Source organism: Onychomys torridus, chromosome 16 (assembly GCF_903995425.1).
Source record: "Onychomys torridus chromosome 16, mOncTor1.1, whole genome shotgun sequence".
NCBI classification, from domain to species: Eukaryota; Metazoa; Chordata; class Mammalia; order Rodentia; family Cricetidae; genus Onychomys; species Onychomys torridus.
The window spans coordinates 33,849,836-33,877,514 of NC_050458.1; the positions used below are offsets into that span (position 1 = coordinate 33,849,836).

The 27,679-nt window shown below is 47.5% G+C and overlaps 1 protein-coding gene across 2 annotated transcripts in view; it reads right to left on the bottom strand.

Moving 5' to 3' along the window:
- The window catches only part of Zfat (zinc finger and AT-hook domain containing), a 188,343-nt gene that overhangs the window by 114,533 nt on the left and 46,131 nt on the right, over positions 1-27,679 (bottom strand). For both annotated transcript variants that reach the window (XM_036208746.1, XM_036208745.1), the window contains exon 3: positions 21,474-21,725. In XM_036208746.1, the coding sequence (XP_036064639.1) occupies positions 21,474-21,725 (252 nt within the window). The remainder of the gene's footprint in view (positions 1-21,473; positions 21,726-27,679) is intronic.

Sequence of the window (27,679 nt, forward strand, 5' to 3'; positions counted from 1 at the left end):
GAAGAACCAATTAGTTTGTGGGGGGTCACTTACAGGGCAAACAGAAGAAGCTGTTGGCAGGAAAGTGCATATCACCAACCACAGCAACCATAGCACTGAAAACTCTCCCTCACTCTGCAAAGACGCTGACCGCACAGATGGAGTTCCCTTTAGTTACCCCTCCACACGCTACAGACCCTAGCACAGCTGACACCATGTGCAATTAACGCAGAATCGTGTGCAAAAGACAGGAAGAACAGGCAGAAGTGGCTGAAACCTCAGGTAGGGATCCAATGACCCTCCCCAGCCCATTCCCTCTGGGAGGAAAAAGTTAGAGGTCAATGGATCTTATTTCAGGGTCTCTTGTTAGCAGTCGGAGCTGGTATGAAGAAGATACTGGTCACTATGCTCTGAGAATGATGCTCTATAACACTCGTCCTGGTAGGTCCCACTAGCCCAGCTCCAACTCCTGCTTCCTGGGATCCCATCCAGATCAACTGCCAGCAGCAATAGCTACTTCCAAAGGAACACAAGCTGAGACCTCCCCCAGTACGATCTCAAATGAGCACCCCTGAGTATCCTCTGTCTCCAGTTCTATATAGCCTCAGAGGCAGCAGATCATTAGTCTGGCATAGTCATCCTCTGCCCAAGAGCCTCCAGAACCTTAACACTTGGCTTTCCCACAGTTTGGGACATGATGGGCCAAGCAGTACCCTGAGCATCAGGGGACCTGGTTCTTGAAGATGATCACTGTATATCCTTTGAGGACACTAGAAGTAATAAGGTCCTGCAGAGAACTGTCAGCACACTTGCTCCAAGTATGCCTGGGGCACTTAGAGAATTAGTGAAGAATTCAGGGTAAGACAAAAGCAAGACATGGAGGCTGGCATGGAGAGCTGGATGTTACCGGACACACAGACCCAAGTATATAGGAATGCCCAGCTCTCTACCACATGTCCGGTGTGTCTGTTCCTTGTAGCCTTGCACCTAGCTCGGCTGCCTGGATACCTGTTTACATTCCCCCCACTTAGTATTTCTTTGTGGAAAGCCAACAGGGAGAAGAAAGAGAAGACATTTTGATAGCAGGGTTGGTTTTTGGTTTGCTTATTTGTCTTGGTAGCTTTCTGCTTTCTTCGTTTGGACAACATAATCCTTTTTCCATTTGTCATGGCTGAAATATTAGATGAGTTTGAACAATTGGTCTCCAGCAGGTGGCACTGTCTGGGGAGGCTGTGGAAGCTTCACGACAGTGGCCTAACCAGCAGAAGTAGATCTCTGTGGGCAGGCGCTGAAGGTGACATGGGCTTTTGACTCCAGCCTAAGCTCTCTGCTCCTGCCCTGAAGGTGACATGGGCTTCTGACTCTAGCCTGAGCTCTCTGTTTCCTGATTCTCACACGCCCAGCACTCCTGAGAGAACACCATGCCTTCCCTGCCATGATGTACTGTATGCTCTGAAATACTGAGCCAAAACAAACCTCTCTTCCTTAGCTGCTTCTGTCAGCAGTGAGAAAAATAACCAATACATCTCCTGACCTGGCTGTTGATGAATTTCCCAATCCTTACTTCGCCCATCTCTGTGGTTCTCAGAGTCACCTCTTCCCACTGAAACTCCTCTGGACCTAAGCTAGCAGTCATGCTGCAGGTGCTTCTTCAAGAGCCCAGCATCTCCCACCTCCAGCTTATAGGCTCCATGGCCTTTCATTGGAGTGTTTTCAATGGTCTCTTGCTTCCTCTAAGTTATTGACTTTGGAAACTTCTCTACGTTCTCCCCCAGCCAATGCCTATATTCTCTATAGCTTCCATTTCTTTGGAAAATTCAGTAGCTCTGTAATGGATCTGTTTCTTTGGTTCTCCCTCTTGCACATACTTGTTGGATTTAGTCCTACTGTGTGCGCACTGCCAATGGGCCAGCATGCACAGCCAATGGTCTGCTAATAGTGGAGGAAGGTCAGCAGGCAAATACCACACTGTGTCTACAGTCAGGATCCTCCATGGCAGGGGGAAGACTGAAATGGATGTGAGCACAAGAAATAAGTCAGTCACCCATAGAAGGTCATCATCCACCAGGGGCAGTTAAGTGCAGGCCTTGGCAGGCACTGGAGGTGAGCATTTCTAAGTGTGGGCTGTGCCCTGGGTTCTGAGGTAGCAAACACATCTCACATCAACACCCCTACTAGTAGTAGGTCAGGAAAGATGCTAAGACTAGGCCTGTCATTGGTTTACCTCTTTCTTATCTGTCTTCCTGGTCAACAGAAGCTCAGTGAGGTTGGTAGAGTTCTGCTCATTCCACAAGGCAACTTCCACAGTGTCCAATACTCAGCAAAGTAGAAAGAGATACTCGACAAAGTGGAGAGAGAGAGAAAAGGCTGCAAATCTCAGATGAGGAAAGTCATCCATTCCTTAAGCAAATAACAAGGCGGGTTTTCCAGGTGTCTGGTGCTACATAGGGTACTAGAGACCCAGGAAAGGGCCAGATCTGTTGCCTATCCTCCGGCAGCTCAGAATCAACCATGGGTGACTCCAGTTCTGCAGCACACTGGACCTGTCATGTGTCTGTCCCCTCTGCCCTTGAGGGGACTGCCAATGCCTTAGAGAGATCAGGAAACCACAGTGCAGCGACAGGGAGAAGTGACATAGCTGAGGCTCTCCCTGATGCTTCAGACCAGCACCATGTGTAAGTCTGTCTGACTGCAAAGCAAGACTGTCCCACTGTCCTCTCCTGCCTCTGAAAGTATGTAAAGGGGACAGTTAGACAAAGCGCATGGGAAGGAGTCAACTGCACGGGTAGTTCCAGGGTGGACCAAGGCCGTGGTCAAACAGGAAAGCCTATATAATAAAGACCTAACAGAATGCATCCCAGAGACAACAGAGGGGCCTAGCGGATGCACTGGAACAGTGGTTCTCGACCTTCCTTGTGCTGCAACTATTTAATACAGTTCCTCATGCTGTGCTGACCTCCAACCATGAAATTATTTCATTGCTACTTCATAACTGTAATTTTACTGCTGTTATGAATTATAATGTAAGTATTGGATATGTGACCCCCCCCCCAGGGGGTCACGACCCGCTGGCTGAGAATCGCTGTACTGGGAGGCGATTGCCGTAACCATCACTGCTGTGTCCGGAAGCTGGCCAGCTTACGGGCAGGTCATCTACTGCAGCTGCTGAGCAGCCCCCTTCCCAGCCTAGTTCACTCAGACAGGCCCAGGCCATCTGTGCCTAAGGCTCATTTGGCCAGAAGACAGACTGGCATTTGCTCTCTGTGCCTTCAGCTGAGTCTCCACAAGCAGCAAAAGGCTATCTGTTCCTAATCACTTTATGCAGATGAGCAGCCCCACTTGAGCCTGGGCAAAAGCCTGCCATGTACTCAACCCCACAGCTGGCTCCAAGAGCAACAGATGCAGTGCCAGGGCCAGGCATTTGCAATACCCTGAAGGCTCTCTAGGGTATTCCCAATTCTTCTGGCCGGGCAGCCATGTTCCTTGCTATGAAGAGGCAATTCTCTGTTCGGCAGACACGTGTTTATTTCCCAAGCACAGAGGAAGACTGGCCCCCTCACTGAGATGGTGAGACACAGGGCAGAGTGAGGGACCCCCCAGCTGAAATCCAGGCTCCTAGCTAGTGCCAACAAGAAATTTGGAACAATTACTCTTGTTCAAGAGAATGGCTGATTGACACCCTTCTCCTTTGGTATAGAATAAGTGCCCGGTGAGGAATGGCTGAAGAGCTGGCAAGCTGGTGTTTGTTTGTTTGTTTGTTTGTTTGTTTTTATGGATCTGGGTGTTTTTTTTTTTTCTTGCATGTATATCTGTGAACCACGAGCATGCAATGCCTGCAGAAGGCAGCAGGCAGTGGATGTCCCAATACAAGAGTTACAAATGGTTGTGAGCAGCCATGTGGGTGCTGGGAAAAGGACCTAGGTCCTTTGGAAGAACAGCCACTGTTCTTAATGGCTAAGCCATCACTCCAGCCCCAAGCTGATGGCCTTTAAGAAACACAACCAAGTTCTAAAAGCAAATACAGCAAAGGTGGATGGGGTGTGGGGTGCAGATCCAACTCCAGGTCTGCCCGATGCTCTGCTGCAGATGCGTGTGTAGTCACACAATGCTGTTGGAAGCTGCAATGCTTCGAAAGGTCCACACCTGAAAAGTCTCCAGCCTGTGGCACAGTGAGGAGGAGGGACCTCTGAGAGGAGACAGAAGTCCAGTGAAAAGTGGGGTCGGTCAGCGGGATGAGACCCAGCCCATTCTGAGTCTCTTTGCTTGCCAATACCATGAGTTAAGTAGTTTGCTCTACCAAATTCCCCTCCCCCAGCCCCATGGGGTACTGTCTCATGATAGGCCCCCAAAAGAGCAGAGTCAGATGACCAGATTAAAACTCCTGAGACGATGACAAAATAAACTTTTCCTCTTTATAATCAGTTATCACAAGTGACAGAAAGTCAGTTATCATAGTGACAGGGGAAAAAAAAAAACATTGCATATAGAATTAATCCTTAGGGAGGATCATTTGCAAACTATTAAATGTTTAAAACTACTTTTCATACAAGATCTAGAAAAGATTCCCATCAATAGCTGGAATATATCTGAGGTATGTAAGATTTAGGACCAATCTGGGGATGTCAACCCCTACGACTTTTTCTTGGTCCCAACTGATGAGCTGTGACATCAGGAAGGGGCAGAAGGCAGTATCAACCCCATCGGCAGCTGTGGGGTTCACAAAAAAATAATAATAATAATACCTAGCGATGGTCTGTGCCATCTGGTCCTTTTCCTGGAGAGAAAGTCACACTGCTGTGCTGACGCCTTGGTCTCTGCAGGCACTGTCAAGAGCTGTGGCCAGAACTCAACTTTATTCCTACACACATGCATGCACCTTTCTAAGCCATTCATTTCATATATCTTTTCCCCCCAAGGCTTTTATAAATCCATGCTTTCAAAGAACAAGGTCCTTTGCCAAAGTCCCCTTGTCCATCAAATCCTATATCATATTTTCAGCGTTATGTGACTCCAGCTGTGTCTGTCAGCACACTAGGATGGTGACTTTTCAGTAGTAGGACCTTTTAAAGTGACCTCCTCAGGCAATTTCGGTGCCATCAATCAATTTGACATGCCGACTATAGTAGATGAAGTGGGTGGGGTTCCAACATCACCTTCTCACTGCCTCAAACATCTGTCCTGGGTCTCTGCAACTCCATCCTCTGAGCACTGCTGAAGGGGATAATGGTGTCAAAACTGCTGGATTAGGCTGTGCTGAGTACTTAGTCAGATGTCACTGGATGTAAATGTCAGCTTTGAGAAGGTATGGCAGAGATCACCAGATACAATGTCAAGGGCATCACAGCTGAGATCCCGTTCTGCCTTTCCACTGGAGACATTTACAACTCTCTAAAGCTATGAGCAGCATCTGCAGAATGAGTCATGGTAAGACTCACTAGAGAATGTTCACAGTGCCCTCTCACAATGAAACAAGCACACGTGAGAGGTTCTCAGGAAGTGTCTGCCACACTGCAAGTCCAGCTCAAGTCTGTGCTGAAAGCCAATCATCCCCCACCTTGTCTAGTTCCAGTTATACATGGTCCAACACAGCCTGAAAATGATAGAAATAAAGAATTCAGATGTTTAAGCCACTTTTATTACAATATTATCATGATCAGTTTATTAGTAGTGATTGTTATTAATCTTCCTATGTCAGATTTCATTTATTTGTTTGTTTGTTTACTTATTTATTTTACATCCCGACCTCAGCCTCTTCTCCACCCTCTCTTCCCACTCCCTCCCCGCTCCTCCCCTTCACCCGCCCCCAATCTACCCTTCCTCTTTACTCAGAAGGGGCAAGCCTCCCATGGGCTTCAGCGAAGCACAGCATATCAAGCTGCCATTAAGACCAAGCAGCTCCCCTTGTACTGGGCAAGGCAATCCAGCATGAGAAATAGGTCCCCAAGAGCCAGTCAAAGCACCAGGGGTAGCCCCTGCTCCCATGCCAGGAGTCCCACATAGAGAACAAGCTACACAACTGTCATATACATGCAGAGGGCCTAAGTCGGTCCCTTGCAGGCTCCCTGGTTGTTGGTTCCTATGAGCCAGGTTAGTGGTTTCTGTGGGTTTTCCTGCCATGTTCCTGACCCCCCTGTTTCCTATAATCCCTCCTCCCTCTTCTCAGCAGGCCTCCCCAAGTACAGTCCAATGTTTGGCCATGGGTCTCCTGTGTCAGATTTCTAAATCAACCCTTATCATAGCCATCTACATTCAGGAAAAAAAAAAAGACACCATCGTAACTGTGATGGGTACAGAACAGCAGCATGGGCAGAGCTCAGCACCATGCTAGGTAAGTTTTAGGCATCCTCTGAGGGCCTTGCAAGGTATCCCATTTGGGTAGTCACCGAGTCACATCATGCCTTAATTTGCCTTGTGTTAGTGAAAGCTGTGACCCCTATGGGTCAGCTCTGGGAGTGGGAATTGGTTAGAGACTGGGTAATACCTGTCTCACCCTGCTACCTAGTCTCGTGTATTCCCAAGTTCTGTCAACGGTAACATTTAATTTCTTGACATCTGTGCAAAGTTGCTCTTCAACCCTAGCAAATTAACATAATCCTCTCTATTTCATTTCCTCTGGAGACAAAAGCATTTTCAAAAGTGATGACACTGCACAGGAGAGAGCAGACCTTAGAAAGGGAAGCAGGTGTTCATGGGTGCCATGCACACTGTGCTCCAGCCTCCCCTGCACCAGGGCCTAGCACCCCTGCATGCAGTGCTGGGTTCTGACAGAATACTACAGACAGGCAGCCTTTGTAAAGAAGCAAAGCCTGGCATGTCCTTTAAGGGCAGATATGAAGAAAAGGACCCACGGGCCCTAGGATCTGCAGCAGTCCCGCTGGCCTCTCTGGGCCACCCTCCACTCTTCTTTACCCAATTCCCACCCCCAAGGCTGACCCATAGGGGTCACACAACAGGGCACCAGAGCCACCTGGTTTAAAACTGGGTCTGGCCATTGGAGGCACCAACAGGATACAAAAGGCAAAAAAGAGAGTAGGGTGAATATTCATTCCTACACTCCCTTGCTGCCAAGTGATCACTGAGTAACTTCATCTCTAACCCCAGCTTTAACAGGATCCTAGTCCTTAGTAGGCTCCCAAACCTTAGCACAACTGACTCTATGATGGAAGTACCATGAGGCCAAAAAACTCAGCATGCACACAGCACCACCTGCCAAAATGAAAACAAAGGCCTAATCCATCAAAGTCCATAGTTCTGAGAAAGTCTCTAAATGTACTAACCTTGCTCTTTTGCTTCTGTAGTTCTGTTTCTGGTTAACTGTTCTTGTTAACTTCTGTGCTTAAAAGCTCATGCTAAGAGAGGTTTAGGGCTACACTGGGATCTGGGACACCCATAGTAGTTGCTGGCTCGGCTAATAAAGACTTTCTATTGGTTTAAACCTGTGTCCAAGTAGTCTCTGGTGGATACCCCATCACATAATCCTATGGAGTCCTGAGATCTCTCAATCCTAGCCCTTTACCTATGTGGGTAATATGACCCAGTGGCTCCTCTATCCCAGCCTCATCTGGAGCCTCACTACACACCTATCTACTTCTCCACAAAGGCAAGCTTTTCTACTACATGCCTCTAGTGACCTCAGGTCCTCAGGACCTAGACCATCTTTTCACACTTTGAGCTGCTAAGGACTGATGTTGAAGCCCTGAACCAGCATGCTGGCTCCATGCTCTGACAGAAAGTATCCTCTTACATATTTTCATTTGATTTTCTACCAAACTTGATCTTCAACGAAAATTAACTCATCCTTTCTATCAAACCTGTTTATCATCCCTGGCATCGGAGATTGGCAAGGACGATGCCCCTGTCAACTCAAGCTCCTAGGCTAAGAACAACACAGCCTCCCATCTCCTTCCCTCAGCATCTCTAAAAGAGGTCCCTTCTATCAATCTTTACTGCTGAATCAGAAACCTCAGGATCCCACACCAGATCCTTGTGCCTATAGGGTGTTTGCTAGCTCCTCTGTAACCGAATTTACACTACGTCCCTCTCCCACGCTCCCCACACCTCTTCAAGCCTCCAAGTATTACTTCCATCTCCACACTTCAGAAGCAGATCCTCTGCTACAGGGCAGCTCCACACCATCCTTCCAGACCTCCTGCCATCCCCTACCCACAGGCCTGAAGCATTACTGACTTTTCTGTATGTCCAATTCTCTGAAAACTTTATGGCAAGGGTCTCTCTTTGGTGAACACCATGTAGTCATCAACTACCAGATGTACACACAGAAGGCACTTGATTCTAGGTGACAACAGGGGTTCAAACTCCCATTCTACTTAGCCCCTGACCTATAAGCATGCATATCCGCACATTCACTTTCAATTCTACCGAGGGTCCCCACCCTTGCACAAAGGAAGTTGTGATAGCTATTCTTCATATTCTTTGTTGTTCACTTGGTTGAATCAGACAGGCAACCAATCCACCTCTCTCTCTCTCTCTCTCTCTCTCTCTCTCTCTCTCTCTCTCTCTCTCTCTCTCTCTCGTGTATGTGTGTGTGTGTGTGTGTGTGTGTGTGTGTGTGTGTGTGTGTGTGTGTTTCCAAAGAGGATTATTTAAGGAAGAAGACCCTCCCTGAACTTGGGCCCTTCTGTCTCACTGGCTTGGGACCTGTACTAAATAAAAGGGGGGGAAAGGGAGAGAGAGAGCTGAGCATCATCCCTGATCACTCAGCATCCTGATCTACTCAGATGTGAGCTGGCAGTTCATCAGGACACCACGGCAGACCGCACCCTTCCAAACTGAAGGCAGAATCAACCTTCCCTACCTTGATTGAGCTGTTCTCCATAACATGCTCTGTTACAGCAATGAGGTAACCAATGGAGAAGGACGCTAGCTACAACACTTCTTATGTGTGTTCCTCTTGCCCAAATGTCTTCCAGCTCTTTGCTCACCACCCCTCCGCTGCCACTCTGCTCCTTGTTCCCAACTCTCCACACACAGACGGAAGGATTTGCACCCACACTTTCCAACCTTGAACTCCCCACAGCAAGTCACAGAGAGCTCTGCATGTCATATGTCTTCCAGACCAGTGCATCACAGTTTGTAGACTTTAGTTTATGTGCATTCTTATATAGTTAGCACTGCACTAGTATTCAAAGTACCTATTCTAAATTGCCCCAGAACTAATTAAATCTCATAATGCCCCAGAGAGTCAAATATTATCAGCCACATTAACGAAAGGCCCAGAACAGTTGTCAGAACAGCCGACTGATAAGGGATTATATTCTGGGACTCTGCCACCAATTTGTTCCACCCTGCTAATACAGCAGTTTAGGAAGCTTTGCAGCCTCGCAATCATTCTTGCTAACCTGCTGAATATGCATCATTCTTTCCCTCTTCCCTCAGGCTTCCTCACACCTCCCTGTCTCTCTGTGATGAGGGAAGGACAGGTGAGCCCTGCTTCCAACAGCTTCCACAAAGAGATGTCTTCAATGAAAATGAGCTGAGGGAGGGCAGGGGTCTCCATGTGGCATGCTCCTTCCCCACATCATATACTCCCTGAGTGGACCTCCCAGACTTCCCCTCAGGGTGTCCACGTCCTGCTTCACCTCTGGGTTCAGCACACACCATCAAGCAGCAGATGCCTATCATCCACTTTCACTTTCTCCCCTCCTGCCCCAGCCTGCTGGAGCTGGCAGGCACTCACAGCCCACAAAGTCCTCCTCCAGGAAAACTCCAGATGTCATTGCATTAGAAGTATGGTCCTGCCCTCCACCTGTGCTTCATCCCTCCATTGTAGCATTGTGTCTGTGTCCCTGTTCTGCTCTCTAGACATTCCGCTGCTCCAAGGGTTGGGTTTGTCTAACTCAAGTTTGGTCCCCAAAGTCTGTCTGCCTTGGCACCCAGCAGCGTGAGCTCAAGGTAAACAGAGGTGAGAATGTGTGTGCTGTGAGAGCTCACTGGGTGAGCTACAGCAGACTTCCTCAACATCTTGGAAGCACCAGGCCCAGGCATTTGCTAAAGGGCTGCCAGCCCTGGGCCATCCATTCCAGATTTCTTCTCTGAGAGACTGCCACAGGGACACAGAGCAGTCCTTCAGACCAGGCTTCCGATGCACAGCAGTTGCTTGAGTCAGGTCCAAAGGAAACTCCACTCCCCCAAATTCTGGAGCCTGTTCCCCTCTACCAAAGGAGGCACTTCATCATCTCTGTCAAAGGGACAAATGGCTATTTGTGGTACCTATTAGTAAACTGTGCATGCTGGTCTTCAGGCTCACTGGGTATCACAACTACCTGTGGTTCTCCTCAGCTTTCCTCACCCCACCCCGTACCCTAAACTTCTCTAGCTCCTTGGCTTCTCTTCCCCCAGCTCCTCATTTCCACGCAACCCTGCCATTTGGGCCATGTGTACTCTCTCTTGCCTTCCTCTCTTGTTCTGCTCTCTCACGCCCTTCTCTCTTGGTAATCTCTTTCTCTTCCTCTCTTGCTCTCCACCCTCCTCTCTCTCCTCATGGCCTAGTCCAGTCTGCTGGCTGTGTTCAGTTTACCACTTTCTCCCTCTGCTCTGGACTCTTCCAGAGGCCTCTGGCTGCACTCTTCTTCATGTCTACAATAAAAAGCTTCCTCTCCCCCATGCTTTGAAGTAGCCATGTCCTCAGTCTATAATCTAGTGCTGAACCCCTATTTATACACTTGCACCTCTGCTCAATAAAGCCTAATGACAGGAGTGGCATTACATCCACCCCAGTCCCGGCCTGGCCACACTGGGAGAGAGCAGGCAGCCACTGAAATCCAGGCAGCAACATGGTCACCAGCATGATCCAGCAGGCCTCCACTACACAGAGCCCTCGGCCTGTGGCTGGCTCTGAGATACTGACAAAGCCTTCCTTTCAAAAGTGTTAGTACAGTCTTCTGGGGCAAGATTCAGTGAGTGTCCCAGACTCCTGAAAAGGTACCCAAGTATTGCCTGCTCCCTACAGAGCCACAGGACACCAGCAACAGACAAGGAAGGTGGAATGCATTGTCAGCCCTGCTTCTCACTAGCCCACACATCTATTGCCAGGCTAAAATATCAACAGGACTTCAGACAGGTTTTAACTTGTGGGACCCTGGGACAGGCAGGGAGGAGAACGAAGGTCAACAATGCAGAACGCTGCCTCCCCGAGGCTGTGATCCTCATAGCAACAGATGGATCCTAGGAGTCGCAGAGACCTAGACTCAAGTCTTCCCTTCCACGTGCATTCTTCCTTCAGCCAGCCTCTGCAAAGTTCTCTAGCCTAGCAGACCCTCCATTTCTTAACCTGAGGGAGGAGAATGCCCTCACCCTGGCATCCAGTGGCAGAAGGAAGAAGACACATAGTGCCTAGCACAGCAGCTGGCTCAGGTGGGCATTTGAAGAAGGCAGCAGTACTGTGGAATCAGCTGCTACACTTCCTAAGCCCCCCCCCCCACTTAGGTCTCCGGAATTGCACTCAAGCGTGGGAAGCTCAGGCCTCCATCACCTCTGAAATGTCCAGAAGTATTTAAATGGAAGCCTTCCCAGTCTAATCTTCCAGGCCCGTGTCTAACCCCCTAAAGCTTCCCACGTGCTCACAGCTCTAGGTGTCCGATTCCCTCTTTCTCCAAGCAACCCCGAGGATGAATGTGAACTTTGTGCAAAGCGCATCTGAAGTCTCTGAATAATAAGCACACTCCTGTGTATCCACTGACCCTCACCCTCGCCAGCACTGCCTATGCTGCAGGCACTGTACTCCTCAGGAAGGCAAGAAAAGGACAAAATAGCTGGCTAAGAGCACTGAGAGAACTCTGCAGGAGGCAAACACTGAAATAATCTGGGGATAACTATTAGCAAGAAAGGCAAAGAGGAAGTGAATGGCCTGAGACAAACAGCCCAGTCTCAGAACATGGTGAGACCGGCCAGGCTAAGCAATGGCCTAGATGGTGAGACATGGGAGAAACTTCAGCAAGAAGCACAGGCCCTCTGTGTTCTGCACCGTCCAGGAAGGACAGGTTCTTAGGTCCAGAAGGAGAACCACAAAGACAGTGATTGGTCCAAAGTCAATGTGAACTCTACACGGAGATGACAAAAGATGGGGGGGGGGGGGGTCAAAGGTCAAGACTCCAGAACTTACTGGAAGACCTGGTCAGCAGAACCAGTAGACTGGAAGATGTGGAAGTGAGTGAAAAGAAGAGGCTACGTGGTGGTGAGTCTGGAGTTTCTACCAGTGAGGAGTGGTAATCCCGGAAGCATGGGCTAATAGCTGACCCATGAGACATGAAAACCTGGGTGAAGAATAAACGAATGTACCATCTGTAGAGCCAACGGAAGCAGCTGTGGAGCACCAGGTGTCTGCATCAGGAACCTGGCCTTGCACAAGTTCCAAGCAACAGAGAGAAGGATGCACAAGAGCGGAGAGAAGGCAGGGGCTTCTGGGAAGCCCAGATTGACCACAGGAAGGAGGATACTGGGGCTGAGTGTATGGCCCCGTGATTTAGAGACAACCAGGAGCTGGCTGGTACGGGAGAGGGCAGATGTCCTAAAGAGAAGGCCTCAATGCTGGGTCCGTGCCCCACTGGTTTGGGGGCTGCTAGAGTTCCAGGACAACGGAAGGATGGGTGGCTATTCAGAGGGGAGGGAAAAGGAGCCCCTCACACAGGAGAACAGATGGTAGCTACAGAACACTCTGAGTGTCCCGCACAGCAGCAGCTTCAACCTTAGGAGGATTGGTACATCTCAAAAGATAAACACTGAGCACCATGACATGGCCACAAAGCAAGCAACCTGCAAGGTCTGCTTATGGCAAACCCATCAGGGTAACTGATGAAGAAAAGGAAGAGGAAAATCTTTTGATTTAGTCCCGGGAAAGCAGGCCCCAGCAGAAGGGAATTCCACCTACGACGCCATAAGCGTATAGTAAACAAGTTCAGAAACTGGCCAGGGAACACAGAGAGGAGTGTACACAGAGGAGAGAACCCAGAAGCTTCGGGAGTCCTAGGTGGAGCACAGGAAAGGGACACTGGGGCTGAGCCTTGTGACTTAGAAATGAGCAGGAGGTGACTGGCATGGAAGAAGGCAGATGTCCCAAAGAAAAGGCCCAATGTTATGCCGGAGCCCCCACTGGTTTGGGGGCTGCCAGCACTCTATGACAGCTCAAGGGTGAGTAGTGGTCCAGAGTAAAAAGCAAAGAAGGGTACCCCCAAAACAGAAGATGACATGCATGAGAGAAGGTAAGAGAGAAGAGGACACCAAAGCCTTGAGAAGCCATTGCATAGTCACGGGGGTAAAGCAGAGGGAGGGGAAGTGTAGCTGCCAAGCTTTAACTAACCAGGCAGGTAGGACAGAGTGAACAGTAGTGGGTGTGCTGCCAGGCCTTAACTAACCAGGCAGGTAGGACAGAGTGAACAGTAGTGGGTGTGCTGCGGGGGCTACCTTCAAGGTAGGGACTAGGTTGCTCCATGTTCTGGAAAGACACAGCTCATTCAGGGGGAGCAACCACATCAATAGAGGAGAGGGACACACTTTCAGACACCTGAACAACCCAACTCAAACTCGGGAAGAAAAGGGAACTCCGCTTTACCCTCTGACCATTCAACATTTTTTGTATACTTTACAATGCCTATAACGTGGCTACAGCAGTATACGCATCTGAGCCAAAGCACTTGACTAATCACCACGTCATATGAGATAGGCTGTTTGCCTAAGTTTTCTCCCTGTGAAACTGAAACAGAAAGAGTAAACACCCCAAGAGCTTCTATGAAAAAGAAATGAACTGGCATTTGTAGAGCACTAAGTATAATAGCTGGGCATAGTAGGGACTCTGTAAATGCTTATTAACTTTAAAATTACAACCTATTGGTAAATAAGTTGTAATTTACCATAATGTATCCTCAACATTGCTGCCAGTCACTGGTGTGTACAGAGCGTGGAGGGACTGGGAGGGCAGACCTGAGCTCTTACCAGAGGCTGTGGAGATAATGATGGGGCCCAATCCAAAAGCACAACAGACAATGGAGTGTTCAGCAGGAACAGTCAGCCTCCCATGGATAGTGACAAGATGTGACAGGTGAGGAAGGCTGGAGACATCAGGACGGTGGGGCAAGGCACCAAGATAGATGCAGAGAAAAGCTCCCCAAGAAGTTAGATGAGAGATTCTCACTACACACTGCAGAGCCCTGGTTGCCTGGACAACAGCCAAACTGAAGCAGGACCCAGCAAGATATTCATAGGACATTGCCTCACAGATAAAGATGAACTGTGGACATGAGTAGAAGCCCTGTGTGTGGTTTTTAGTAATGGTTACCAAGCAAGCATTTCCTGTTCTCTTCCATACTGGGATCATGGCTGGACTACAGGCAATTTAAGATTAGGTAAGGCAATGTGATCCCTCCTGGCTGATATACTATGTGGGCAGAAATGACACTCCTAGACTATGGCAATAAAAAGAAAAAGAAAAAGAAAAAGTAAAAGAAAAAGAAAAAGGAAAAGGAAAAGGAAAAGGAAAAGGAAAAGGAAAAGAAAGAAAGAAAGAAAGAAAGAAAGAAAGAAAGAAAAGAAAAGAAAAGAAAAGAAAAGACAAGACAAGAAAAGACAAGAAAAGAAAATTCCCATGGCTCTCTCTTCCCCTCTAGTTCAATGTCAAATTCAAGATGGTAGCTGCTTACTCTGGCTGGATCCACCAACCAGAAAGCAGTTGGTGACATCATCAGGGCTCCTGCCATCTGGGAAGTACTGTTCAAGAGGTGTGGCCTGATCCACGCCTATGGACAGAATTAGGCCCAGTTCTGTGAGGGGCAGAGGAAGGGATTGGAGCAGACTGGGCAGGAACCCGGGGCAGGCAGCAGAGCTGAAGAAGCTGGATCACAGGGAACTTGAACTGTGTTGGGCCATAGCTACCATGTCACTTTTGCTCTCAGATGGAAACATTCCATCCTCCAGGGAAGCTCCTTAAGTCAGAAAACACACAACTCAAAACAGCTTCAGGAAGTCCCTGAAATTTACCAGATTCAATAGGCCCCCTCCCCTTCCAAGAGGAAACAATAGACTTCTGGGAGTCACTCTCAGACAAGCCAAGATACAGAGAAGACTCTCAGACAAGCCTATTTACCAGTGTTTCTCAACCTTCCTGATGCTGTGACCCTTTAATATAGTAGCTCATGTTGTGGTGACCCCCGCCATTTTCACTGCTACTTCATAACTGCAATGTTGCTACTGTTATGAATCTCAATGTACATATCTGTGTTTTCTGATGAACTCAGGGGTCCCCTGTGAAAGTGTCATTCGACCTCAAAGAGGACGAGACCCATAGGGTGAGAACCATTGCCATATGCTGAAGAAGAAACCAGCCTGGAAGGGGTTTAGACCAACTGAGCCACTGGAAAGGACACTCTTCAACCTGCTGAGCTGCGTGCAGGCTGTGAAGTGAGCTCCAAATTCCCCACTTTTATGAGTTGGGCTTTGGTGATACAGCTGTCTTTGAGTCATTTCTGCTTCTGTGAGTAACCCCAATAAAACTCATTAGTTCACCAAGTAGACTTGGTTGGTATCTGTTACTCTGGTCTGTTGTGGGCTCCCTATTTGGGGTGAGTAGATGTACATGTGTTGTGTCTCCCTAGGAACGTCTGTCACACAACACACATCCTCACTCCAAGTGTACCCAAGGCTGAGCTCAGCTCGAAGCCTACCAGTGTCTGTTCCCTGAGTAGTGAAGAGAAAACAAAAATCACAAATAGGCTGCAAAAAGAAACAGCCAGCATCAACAGGCTTCTTCCCAAGGAGAGAAGTGTGGCCCTCAGCAGGTTGCTGCACACATACCCTTTCCATCCGCAAGCTCTCAACTGCAGCTCACAACCCTTATCATCAAGACATCAGCAGCTGCCACAATCACAGTAGAAGGCACAGAGTTGAGGTGCAGCTCAGAATTCCAAGGAGAACGCACAGTGTCTTTAGGATGACCTGGTAACCACCAAGTGTCCTTACATGGGATACATCTAACCTGAGCAATGGGGGATTTTGCAACTCTCTTTGTAAGGAATGACCTCAGAAATAACCAACTTCAGAGGCTCAGAAGCCACTTTCACAAACTTGACATATTGATTTCTGTAGGCTGAAAAATGTTTTTCAAAAACACCAGCTGTTTCTCATAACAACAGGAGAAAACCATTTCTTTTCCCAGTTCCTCTTACTATTGAAATGCAGAATAAAATAAATAAATGTTGAATACATATCCAAAATGTTATTTTAATTTGCCAGGGTTCAGAGGAGAAGGGGGAAAAAAAACCCACTTACTTTGTTTTTTGTTTTTTTTTTCCTAATTGTTTTAACAAGCTATAGAGTCAAGGTCAATTTCTGAAATGTCACAGAAGTGCTCTTTACAGTGAATGTACTGGAAGAATTATATGACTATTTTCCGACTGCAATGCTGTGCTTGGCAGATGTGGAGCACGGTGCAGTGGGAGGAGCTCAGCCCTACATATTTGAGAGGCATCCATGGGGACCAGAGAGGGAGAAAACCAACGAGGCCTCTACCTTCCCATTAGGTATCTGTGAAATTAAAGTCCTTTTAGGTCACCTGGATCGATGAAGGATGAAGCTATTTTCCACTCGGCTTATTACTGTGTACATTGATAATCCTGTTAGGAGGACCGTGCCTGCCTGCCTTGCAGCAGTCACTGTTTAATTATCATGGAGTGGACTGCAAACAGCAGGAAGCATGCAGAGGGACTTTCATTTCTCCCCAAGGTGGATGGAGCCCTCCCTACCAGAGGCATATGGAAGGAATGTGCTCTGCATCCCTGAGGCAGAGATAACACTGACTTGTATGGAAGAAGTGTGGGAGTACAAGGCACAGCCAGGAAGAAAAGATCTTGCTCCTCACCTCTCCCCAAAAGAATAGGGGACTCTGGATAAACACCATGGCTAGACTTAAATTCCTCAGTGACTAAATTAGAAACGGAATTTAAACACAAGGCTGTTTTGGTTTGGTTTTGGAGGGGTTTTCTATCCTTCTTACAGGATCACATACTGTGTTGTTCAATTTACACAGCATTCTCAAAATGACAAAATCACAGACTTGGAGACCAGATCAGTGGACGCCTGTGTAAAGGGGCAGCAACAGGTGAGCTCTGAGGGAACAGCGCAATTCTGCCACCTACTGGCAGGACAGCTGAGAAACCTATATGGGTGACAAGTGACCTGAACCACACCAGCACACTCAGAATCTGAGTACTACTAGTTTTTGTGTGAGGGTTTGGGGACAATGGGGCCATTGCGCACTGTCTTTGTAACTCCAAAGCACAATGTTTATTTTTATGGGTTTTTTAGACTTTGAACTGCAAGACCCTTGTCTTTTCTGCAGACCTTATATTTTAATCTATTTTATTAACTAACATTTATTAAGAATTCCTTGACATGAATGTATTGATCATGTGTGTATGTGTGTGCCTTATTTCCCAAGTTATGTAGAAATATAATTTCCAAATTATAATAATTTCCAAATATATAGATTGAATGAAAGCACATGATTACCTGTATCTGAAGGCATGATGACAGCTCTCTAAGTTAACAATCAAGGAATTTAAAACAACCAAAAAAATGCAAGAGACCTTAAAGGGTAAAAGACAATCTGTAGGGACTATTTTAAGCACACAGGACAGTCCAGAGGCACAGTGAGTTAATGACATGAATGATGACTACTCCAACCATATGCAAACACAAACAGCCAGTTACCTAACCATACACAAAAAGAACCCATTAGTAATGGAAGAGCTGCAAATGAAAGGTGTTAGAGTACACTTTGCATGAGAGATCAAAGGGATAACAATTTACACAATGGAGGACAGAGAGGGCAAAGGAGGCTGCAGCCTGAGCTGGAGAGGAGCTGGGACCTGCATTCTCAGGTCAGTCTGACCATACCTGAATGTGCTGAAATATAAAATATTCCCTCTCTACCCAAAATTATGTGATGAGGTATTTACCTCAGTCAATAATGGTATGCAAAGACTAGTGGTAAAATTGCATGTTAAAGACTATTTTGAAAGCCAGGCAGTGGTGGCAAACACCTTTAATCCCAGCACTCGGGAGGCAGAGGCAGGCGGATCTCTGTGAGTTCGAGGCCAGCCTGGGCTACAGAGTGAGTTCCAGGAAAGGCTCCAAAACTACACAGAGAAACCCTGTCTCCAAAAACCAAGTAAGAAAAGGAAGGAAGGAAGGAAGGAAGGAAGGAAGGAAGGAAGGAAGGAAGGAAGGAAGGAAGGAAGGAAGGAAGGAAGGGAGAAAGAGACTATTTTGAAACAATCCTAACGCCCACACCTACAAAGAGATGTTGTGTGGTATTTAAAAATGACAACAGTTATCATTTGCTCATTGTTTGGGTTGGGACACCTAGCAAAACAGTCACAAAAACCACAATCAGGCTGTGACTCTATCTTTTTCAAGCTGGGAGTGATGGCACATTCCTTTCATTCCAGCACTACGGAGGCTGAGGCAGGCAGATCTCTTGGAGTTCAAGGGCAGCCTTGTCTACATATCAAGCTCCAGGCCAGTCAGGGCTATCATAAAGGTGGTCAATCTTCTCTTCTAAGGCAAAATAACAATGCCTTACTCTTGAGGTTTAGAACTAAATGAGGCATTCACTATGAAACTCTGAGAACATCCCCTGCAACCTGAGAGGTATTAGAAAACAGCTTGTATAATAATTTTAAAAAAAATACAGTCTTAAAAAGTATACCTGGGAACAGTTTTTTATAAGCTCACTTAATACACACACACACACACACACACACACACACACACACACACACACACGAATAAAATTTCTAAAAACAGTGTATCTGCTAGACTGGAGGATGCAAAGAGATCCCAGAAGAGTCCTGGAAAGATATATGGGGGCCAAGAACGGAGTAAGGTATTCCCTCAGGGGCAGTGTAATAGGCACTTCACCTATACTCTAAGGTTCTGAGTTATATTTGCCTTCTTCTTAGAATCCCCTGTATTATGAAAGGAAACAATGGGGTGAGGGAAATGGCTGTCAGTGAAGTGTTTATCTTGCAAGCACATGGATCTAAGTTTATCCCTTAAGAATTTTTTTAAAACCACAGTCATGGTAGCACATTCTTACAATCTCAGCACTAGAAGGCCAAGACTAGCAAATACCTGGGGCTTACTGGCCAGGCAGCTTAAAAGCCACTGAAAGAACCAGTCTAGTAGACAGGAACCAAGGAACAATAACTGAGGATACCTTTGGCCTGTGCATGCCATCCTCACACACATAACATATGCACACAAAAAGACAACAGAACTTATAACATCCATTGGTCCTCCCAGACAGTTTGGGACCATACGTTGGTGGGAGCTATCTATGGAGAAATGTAGTAACACATACTTTCTGACTAGGCAGATCTGCAGCCAGGAATTTAACCACACTCACAGATAAATACTTAAAGAGATTTTACTAAGTCCTTATTTATAGTTACACACAAGAAAAAATAATAACACAGATTGTCACCAACTGTGCCCTGGTTGACCTCAACACTGGAACATGGACATGCCACAGTGCCACATAACAAGGTCATCTGGAGTGGGAAAAGAGGATGAACTAACATGAAGAGATAGATTTTATGCCAGCTTGATGAGAGTACACTACTTTGCCTCAAAATCAAACCTAGGTCTGGCACACAGGAAGGAAAATACAGTACCACTAAAGAGTTGAAATCCCTTCAGAAAGGTCAGTGGCATCTCAGCCATGACAGGAGAAGGCTGTGGAGAAACAGCAACCACAACCTAATGGCAGAGAACCAGTCTGTAGAAGGACCAGGCAGAAATCAGAAAGGCTGCCTTAATGGCCAGAGCAGCTGAAGAGGCAACAAGTATTAAGAAGAATGCCAGGGGAGAGGAGGGGTAGGTGTGAGTGCATGTGTCTGTACATATCTGCATATGGGTGTAAAAGAGACAGTGAGACAGAAAAGCAGAGACACAGAAAACAGTAATGCCCATAACCCACATCAATGAATTACAGAGCCAGGGCTGTCAGGGTTTCAGGGTCGGCGACAGTATGGCCTGATCCTAAGCAACTGCTCTCCAAAACCCATCTTCAATTTTCCAAAATGACTTTTGTTTCCAAGCTGAGATACAGACCCCCACTGAAATCTCACGCCTCTCACATTGTGGGACAGCTGCCAGCCCACTGCCATGTCAGGATTCCGTTAGCGCACCAAGTAGCAAGGGTCACATGATCACCTTTACAGCTCTTTAGGAGATTGGAAGCATGTCTTAATCAGCTGCCACAGATGCTGGCAGTGAGCCTCGGCCACCCACCTGGACGCTTGTTAAGTATAAATTGATGAATTACTTAATAATTCATCCAATCTGTGCTGGGATTATTTTGCATACCAAGCATCCTGCTTCATCACTGGGAGACATTTACAATAAATAAATGAAGACCAGCCATTCAGAGGACGGCCTGGAGTCAAAGGCCAGGCGCTCTTGTTACCTAACAGACACCGGGCACATGTCAGTGTCCAAGTGAGCTGTCCCTAGAACAGCTAGGGTGGCCAAAGTGCTGTGGCCACCTGGGTACACCAGCTAACAGAGCAGTTAGTGAAGACTGGGTCTTCCAATACAGCAAGCGCTACGCCAAGCTCTGTGGAAGCCCTGTCTCACAGAACACTCAAGGCCCTCACACAAAACAGCACTTTTCATTCCTGGGTTACGGATGAAGAATCTGAAGCTAAAGCCAGCTAGCAAGGCTGGAACAAGATTCAAACCGTGACCACAGGCTGGGCTCGCACGAGGCACGCTTGGCACAGCCCGGCCCACCAAGAACTCCCTGACATGGGTGAGTCTTGAAGAGAGAAAGGAGTTCAAGGCCTGGGCACCCTTGACGTAGAGGTGCATCTCTTTCCAGAAGGTCACCTATGGATCTGCAATATGCAGCCACTTGACGCCATGCTTGGGGTCACCCTCAGCCCCACTCCAGGCGCTTCCGTGGTGCAGTCGAGCCAGGAACACAGCCAGAGGAGGTACATGATGGTTTTTCTTCAAGAACGCTCACCACAGTCTAGCCATCAGTCACCAGGGACCACCGAGCCTGCCACCCTCGACTCCATCTGTTCACGTCAATGTCCGCCCGACCCACACTCAAGCATTATCTCACATTAGAATGGCTGCTCTTGATGACCGCCCTTCCACGTTTTGCTTCCAAAAGCTCCCTGTCCTCCCAACACATGAACTCACCAAGGTGGAGATAGAGCTTTACCACTGTTGCAGTTCCCACAGTGCCTCTCCAGCCAAGACCTCTGACCTCTGACCTCTGACCTCTGACCAGCGTGCCATGGGTCTCACCTACTGCATGACATCTTCACCCCAAGGACTATTCTCAGGAACAGTAAACAACCCTCCTGAACCAGATGGAGAGACCTGTGCAGGCACACATTACTTCCAAGCAACAAGCCTGAAAGCAGGTATTGGCTGGAACTGCTCTTGATAAAAACCTGGCATGCAGCACTAACCTGCGTCTGCTTCCTCCTCACCCAGATTCAGCACAATGATGCAGATGTGCTTGCGCAGCTGGCGTGTGTTGGAGAACTTCCGACAGCACTTGCTACACTCCAAGCTGCTAGGCGCCAGGTCACTCCCTTCCTCCGGAGCCAGGGGACCATCCTCACTGGGGTTCACCAGGCTTTCGACCATCTCTTCTTCAGTGCTGGGCTTCTTCGTGGAACCCTTAGGCCTGCCTCTCTTTCTCTTCATAACCAAAAGCTCTGTAAAAGAAACAACAGAGCAGGAGGCAGTCATATGAGGAGGCAGAGCAGGGCAGTTACTCAACTTCTTTGTCTAAGTATGGTCATGTTCTGTATTTTATTAAAAATGAAAAGTCTGAGGTGGTTCCCCAAATTACCAGCTGCAAATATCTTTAATGCTAATGCTCCTGCATCTACTACTAATGGTAATTGATTTTGCAATATCCTGTGTCATGACTACCAACTAGTCAGAACCTTTGCACAAACTCCTTCAATAAAGCTGGAAGGGGGCACAAGTTCATGCTGTGGCGATGGCTGGCAGTACACAAATCCTGCCCCTTATTAATCCTCACTTCCACTTAAATTCATTGCTCAGAAAGTGCTCCAGGACTCCTTTGTAAATGGTTTTCAGGAACTGCTGAGAGTATCACATTCCTAATGGGTTACACAACTCTTCTGATTGTGTCAAAGACTCAAACTGTCTGGGTAAAAAGGAGCGGAAAAAACTACTACCATGTAAAGCCACAAATCAGAGGGAGAACAATAATAGTAACACTTTTCAAGTTGCCTAGTGACCTAGGGATTTTTAAATAGCATGATCAGAACTGTTTCCGAGTGAGTTCCAAACCACATTACAATAGCATTCTCATCCACTGGTGCTCATCATGAAAATACCTCCAGAATGAAGGCGGGATTAAGCAGGAAGCAGGAGCAGTGGGCCGAACTGCACACAGTCAGGTGAACTGGGAATGATGTAGTTGTATGGATTATGATATGCCTGGGAGGGACCCTAAGATGGTCTAAGCAGGGGTATGGCCCCAGCTTGGCAACGCCCAATGCCAGAACTGGCATTGGACAACCCCTCAGGGTTGAGAGGAGGGGTCCAAGGGCTTGGCACCATCTTAGATGAAGGCTTGGCTGTAGAATGAGCAGGACTCTTCCTGCTCTTTAAAGAGGTGAGGCTCACATAGGAAACACCAGCCACTCTATTCAGTGCTAGCACTGTGGGACCCTTTAATTATGAGGTCCCACAAGGCACACAAGGCAGGGAGATAAGAGCACAGTCTGCAGGGCAGAGCAGCAGGACTGTGGTTCTCTGGCCAACACAACCCACCTCAACCCAGGGTCCTCAAGCATTCAGAGACATGGGGGGAGGGGGCAGAATGGTACAGGAAAGTTCCTGGGAAGGGAGCATCCTATGGGATGGAACTTCTGCAGAGCTACAATGCCAAGCACAGGTCAGCCCTGCCTGAGGATCTAGGCCACAGCCTGCTCCAGCCTGGATAGGGAGCACTATTTCAGACTTTGCTCCATCTCACTAGGGCATTTCAGGTGGGTAAAAATGGGAGGAAATGGTGTTAACAGACATGAAAACACACTAAGAGACCAAAGTGCCCTTTGGTCCCTTTGCCAGAATCAGATACCACCAAGGACAGAGGCTGGGTTCCAGGAGGCAATGAAGTCACTGGGCACTGAAGGTTCAAGGAAGGAATCCAGTAACAGAATAAGAACAAAGCCTTTACGTCACAGTCTTGAAGACTTCCTAGTATTATTCTTTACAGCAACATATGCAACCTGAAGGAACAGTGACTAATATCTAAGAAGCAGCATTAGCAGAATCTACCGAACACCCACTTCACAGCCATCAGCTGAGCTGCACAACCCAACACACAGCAGCTGACTGGAGTCTGTGGCCCAGCTCTAAGCCCATGGTGAGCGATGCCCTGCTGTGCAGACAGAAGCTGCTCTCTGGACGCTGTGAGTGTGCAGCTGTGTAGTAAAAATGAATTTAACCTACAGAGAGGTCTGGTCCTTGCCCTGGGGGACCTTCAGGACCTGACAGGTACGTCTGTGTCTGCCTGAAAGCTTTGGCCCAGGTGACATGTGATGGGAACTTTGCAACATGACATAGCACCTCTGACCTCCAGAAGGACCAGAGAGGAAGGGATAAGAAGCCCCAGGAGGGTGGAGATCACACATGGGCAGTATGTCTTCCAGAACCCAGCAACAGCTGTGTGCAGTGAAAACTGGAGAGACTCCCTGGGTCAAGCTTGATCTCATCATACACGAAGGATGGAAGGAGGTGTTGACATCCAGCACCGTGTGGGAAACCCAAAGCTCCACAGAAAGCCATTCTAGTCCCAGCTACAGTCGTACATGTAGGACTTTGCTGAGTTCTCTAAGTTCCTCTAGTAAATTACTGAACCTGAGGAAGACCACAACAATCCCCCAAATTGCAGCTAGCCATTCAAAGAAGATGATCATTGTGGCTAGCGTCTTGTGGAGAACTGTGCCCTTGCCTGAAAGCATGGGAAACTCATTGTAAAGGGTACCCTCTGCTTTGTCCAGAGACATACTGTGCTGGGCTGGGCTGGGCTGGTGACATTCAGTGGTAGCCCAGCACAATGAGCAGCAGGACAAACTGGCGTGGAGTCACTTTGCCAATAAACTGGGGGTTCTCTGCAGTGAGAGTCCTCCCGATTATGCTTTATATCCCTTAGCACCTAACCCAGTGGCCTGACCCCACAAAGCCAGACGAAGTAAACTAATGAGCAGTGTGGAATCCGGTGGTTAAGGAAGAAATAAAATCAGCCCCGAAAGCTTCCAACACAGCAGTGACAAAACTAATCTTCCATCCTCTACATCCATAATTCAGATCCTCGAAACCAATTAGTTAGCAAAAAATGAAATATTCATAAATGAGCTTGGAATAATTTAAGTTCTGAAAACAAGTTGCTGCTGTCAACTACCCACATTTCACGAAGAGCGGAGAATTCTGGGACTGGGAAGAAAACTAGGCAGCCTCAAGTCAAAGCATCAGGACAGGCTAGTCTTCCTCCTCTGCTCCTCCCTGACCCCTTACCTCAGTCTGTCCTCAAGTCTGTCTAGTAAGCACTCTTTCTGGACTCAGACGACTCCTGTCCACTCCTGTCTGTACAAGCCTTCTGTTCCAGGGTTTTTCTGCCACTAGCCTTTGTCTCGTTATCATGTCCTGGCTCTGGAATGTTCCATTGTTCTGGGTAAATCTGCCCCCACAATCCTCAGGCAAGGTATTGGGGAACACTGCACACCAGGCCTGATGTTTCTTTTGTCTTCTCCGAAGTGAAGCAGTTCTGATTGGTCACACTATCCAAACCCTCCTAAGACTGGGGCTGTTACCATCTCTCACAGAAGGAGAGCTGGCAAGGGCCATCAACCCTCTCTTAAAATTCTGGCCTCCCCATCCTACACCAGCCACCCAATGCACATGTCTCAGAAGGTAGTAGAGTCCACGGAAGGCAGCAGGTCAGTGGTAGGCTCCATCTATGCAACTGTAAGGAGGTTGTCACCCATGCAATGTGGGACTTTTTGGTAAAGCAGCTGTTTTTAGGTCATACATGCTCCTATAAGTAATCCTTCCTTTGAGCTCCTATAAGTGAGCCCAATAAACTCACTGGGTCACCAAGACAGACCTGGATGAAATCAATCCTCTGGTCTGTTATTATTGCTTAATTTAGGGGAAACAGACATTGTTCATGTCTCCCTTGGAAAAGTAACACAACCCCAGGCTTTCTCTAGGCCCTTTAGCACATGGTCCAAACACACACACACACACACACACACACACACACACACACACACACACACACACACTGGGGCGTGGGGGGGGGAGGGAGGAGGAGAGAGGGAGAAAGGGAGGGAGAGAGAGAGAGAGAGAGAGAGAGAGAGAGAGAGAGAGAGAGAACAAAGCTCCACTCTCTCCTCTGCTTCCCCTTACCCCATCCAGTACAGTTGCTTAGAGTTTATGGAACATGCACATACATCCTGCCTTCTTTCCCTATGCTCACTTCCCTCCCTTCAGGTCAGACCTGAATGCATATCCTAGAAATCTTAGCACCGCCTCCTTGATGCTGCCAACAGCTAATGAGGCAGGACCAGCCATGTCCTCACTTGACTTGTGTCCCACCCATACAGAGAGAGACAGAGAGAGAGAGAGACAGAGAGAGAGAGAGAATGTACACTCAACCATCGCTTCGTACATCTTTTTCCTCTCCTCCTAATAGAAACCCTGATGCTTGATCTGCCTTTTAATTCCTGGGTCTCACTGGATCTTAGACAGAACTGGAGAGGAGTAAGCAGGCAAGGAAAAAATGATCACTGGATGATGCTAGCAGAAGAGGCTTTTGGAGAATGAGCTGTGTCTTCTGTTCTAAGTTGCCAACAAAAGAAAGAGGCAGAGAGAGCCCTTGAAGTCAACTCTCCTTGTCCTAAAATCACCCTTGGAGATTCAAGGCCAAAAACCCTGTCAAAGAACAGAAAGAATCAGGTGGAGGTTTTTGCATTCAACAACAACAAAAAAAAGCCCAACAAAATAAAAAATTAATAATGTAAGCCTTTTCTTGGTACATCACTCATTTGTGCGGCTCTTTCCCAGTTATCATCTCATCTTAATGTTATAGAAACTTTGTGAGATGTGTGTACCAAACATAATTCACTCTGAAGGAAACAAACAAAAGACCCAGAGGTTCCCAAGGCTTGGCACTTTTTCCAGAGCCATTTGCTGAGCGCACACACAGGGCTGGAATGTGGGTGTCCTTATTCTCTACCACGGACCTTACTGCTGAAGCCCCTCAGCGCTTGCTAATGATAGTCAGCTGTAAACATCTGGATGTAGCCAGCATGCAGAGCAGAGAAGATGCCTTTGGGTTGGACAGCCCTGGATTCAATCCTTTCTACAGCTCAAGCTTCTAAGCACAGAACAGTCTCCACTTCCGGAGCCCCTGTTATAAATGTGGCCACTGTCACAGCAGGCAGTGTACTCAAGAATGACTGACAGGATGGCAGTCTTATCATAGCCTTATCATTCTGAGGTGCAATATCCTAGTTAAGAAATGCCTACCTTCCCACCCAGGCCATCATTTGATAACATGACTCCTAGATGTGCATGCATTCCTGTTCACTCTCACTCAATGTATGTTCTTCCTTGATTCTGTTGTTTTAAAACAGCTCACACACCAAGAAACCAATGTAGAATTAAGGTCACACTGATTTTACTATGGCTGCACCACAGATAACCAGCTTCCCAGTGCTCTTTCATGGCAGCTTGGTGTCCAGTCACCACAGCTCCAAATCTTGGAAAGTCTGGAAAAACTAACATTGTAGGACCCTGACAGTCAATCTTCCTGACATTTATTTCCAAAGCCCAGGAAGCAACAGGGGAGAGAATGAATTATTTATCAGAACCCAGGCAGCGTAAGCCTTTTAGGTGTCTAAACAATGCCATACCCCTCTGTGGGGAAAGACTGCATCCTGTTCTACAGCACGGCTGAGGCACCAGAGGCCAAAGGCCAAAGCTACTCTCTCCCCGCAGTTTTATCCACAGTACCGTGGAAATGACAGCTGTATTTAATAATGCCGATGCACGTACACCACGGGCACCATGCTAAGCACTTCACAGGCACTCCATCTAATCCCCGGCTCTTCATCAGCACTATCCCAATTACAGTCAAGAACACCCAGACAGGGTGGAGAGATGGTGCAGTGGTTAAGAGCATTCATTTGCAACTTCTTACAGAGAACCCAAGTCTGTTTCCTAGCACCCCCCATATCAGGTGGCTCACAACAACTTGTAACTCTAGTTCATGGAATCTGATGTCCTTTTCTGGCTTCTGCTGGTACCAGCACACATGTGGTGTATAGATATACATACAAGCAATCTCACACACATTTATGACAAAACAGATGAAATTCATGGGTTAAAAAAAAAAGAACATGGACACTTGCACAGTTAGTTAATATGACCCAAGGTCCCAGAACTAGTCAGTGGCAAAGGTAAGATTTGAACGGAACTGTCTTAGTCAGAGAATTTCACAACCATGCTAGAGTAAAACACTTGTACATCATTCAAAATAGCCGTATCTGTTTAAAATGTCCAGAAGAGACAAAAAAACAGGTCTAAAGTTTTTGACATCAACTTCCCTAAAAAGCCTCTTTTT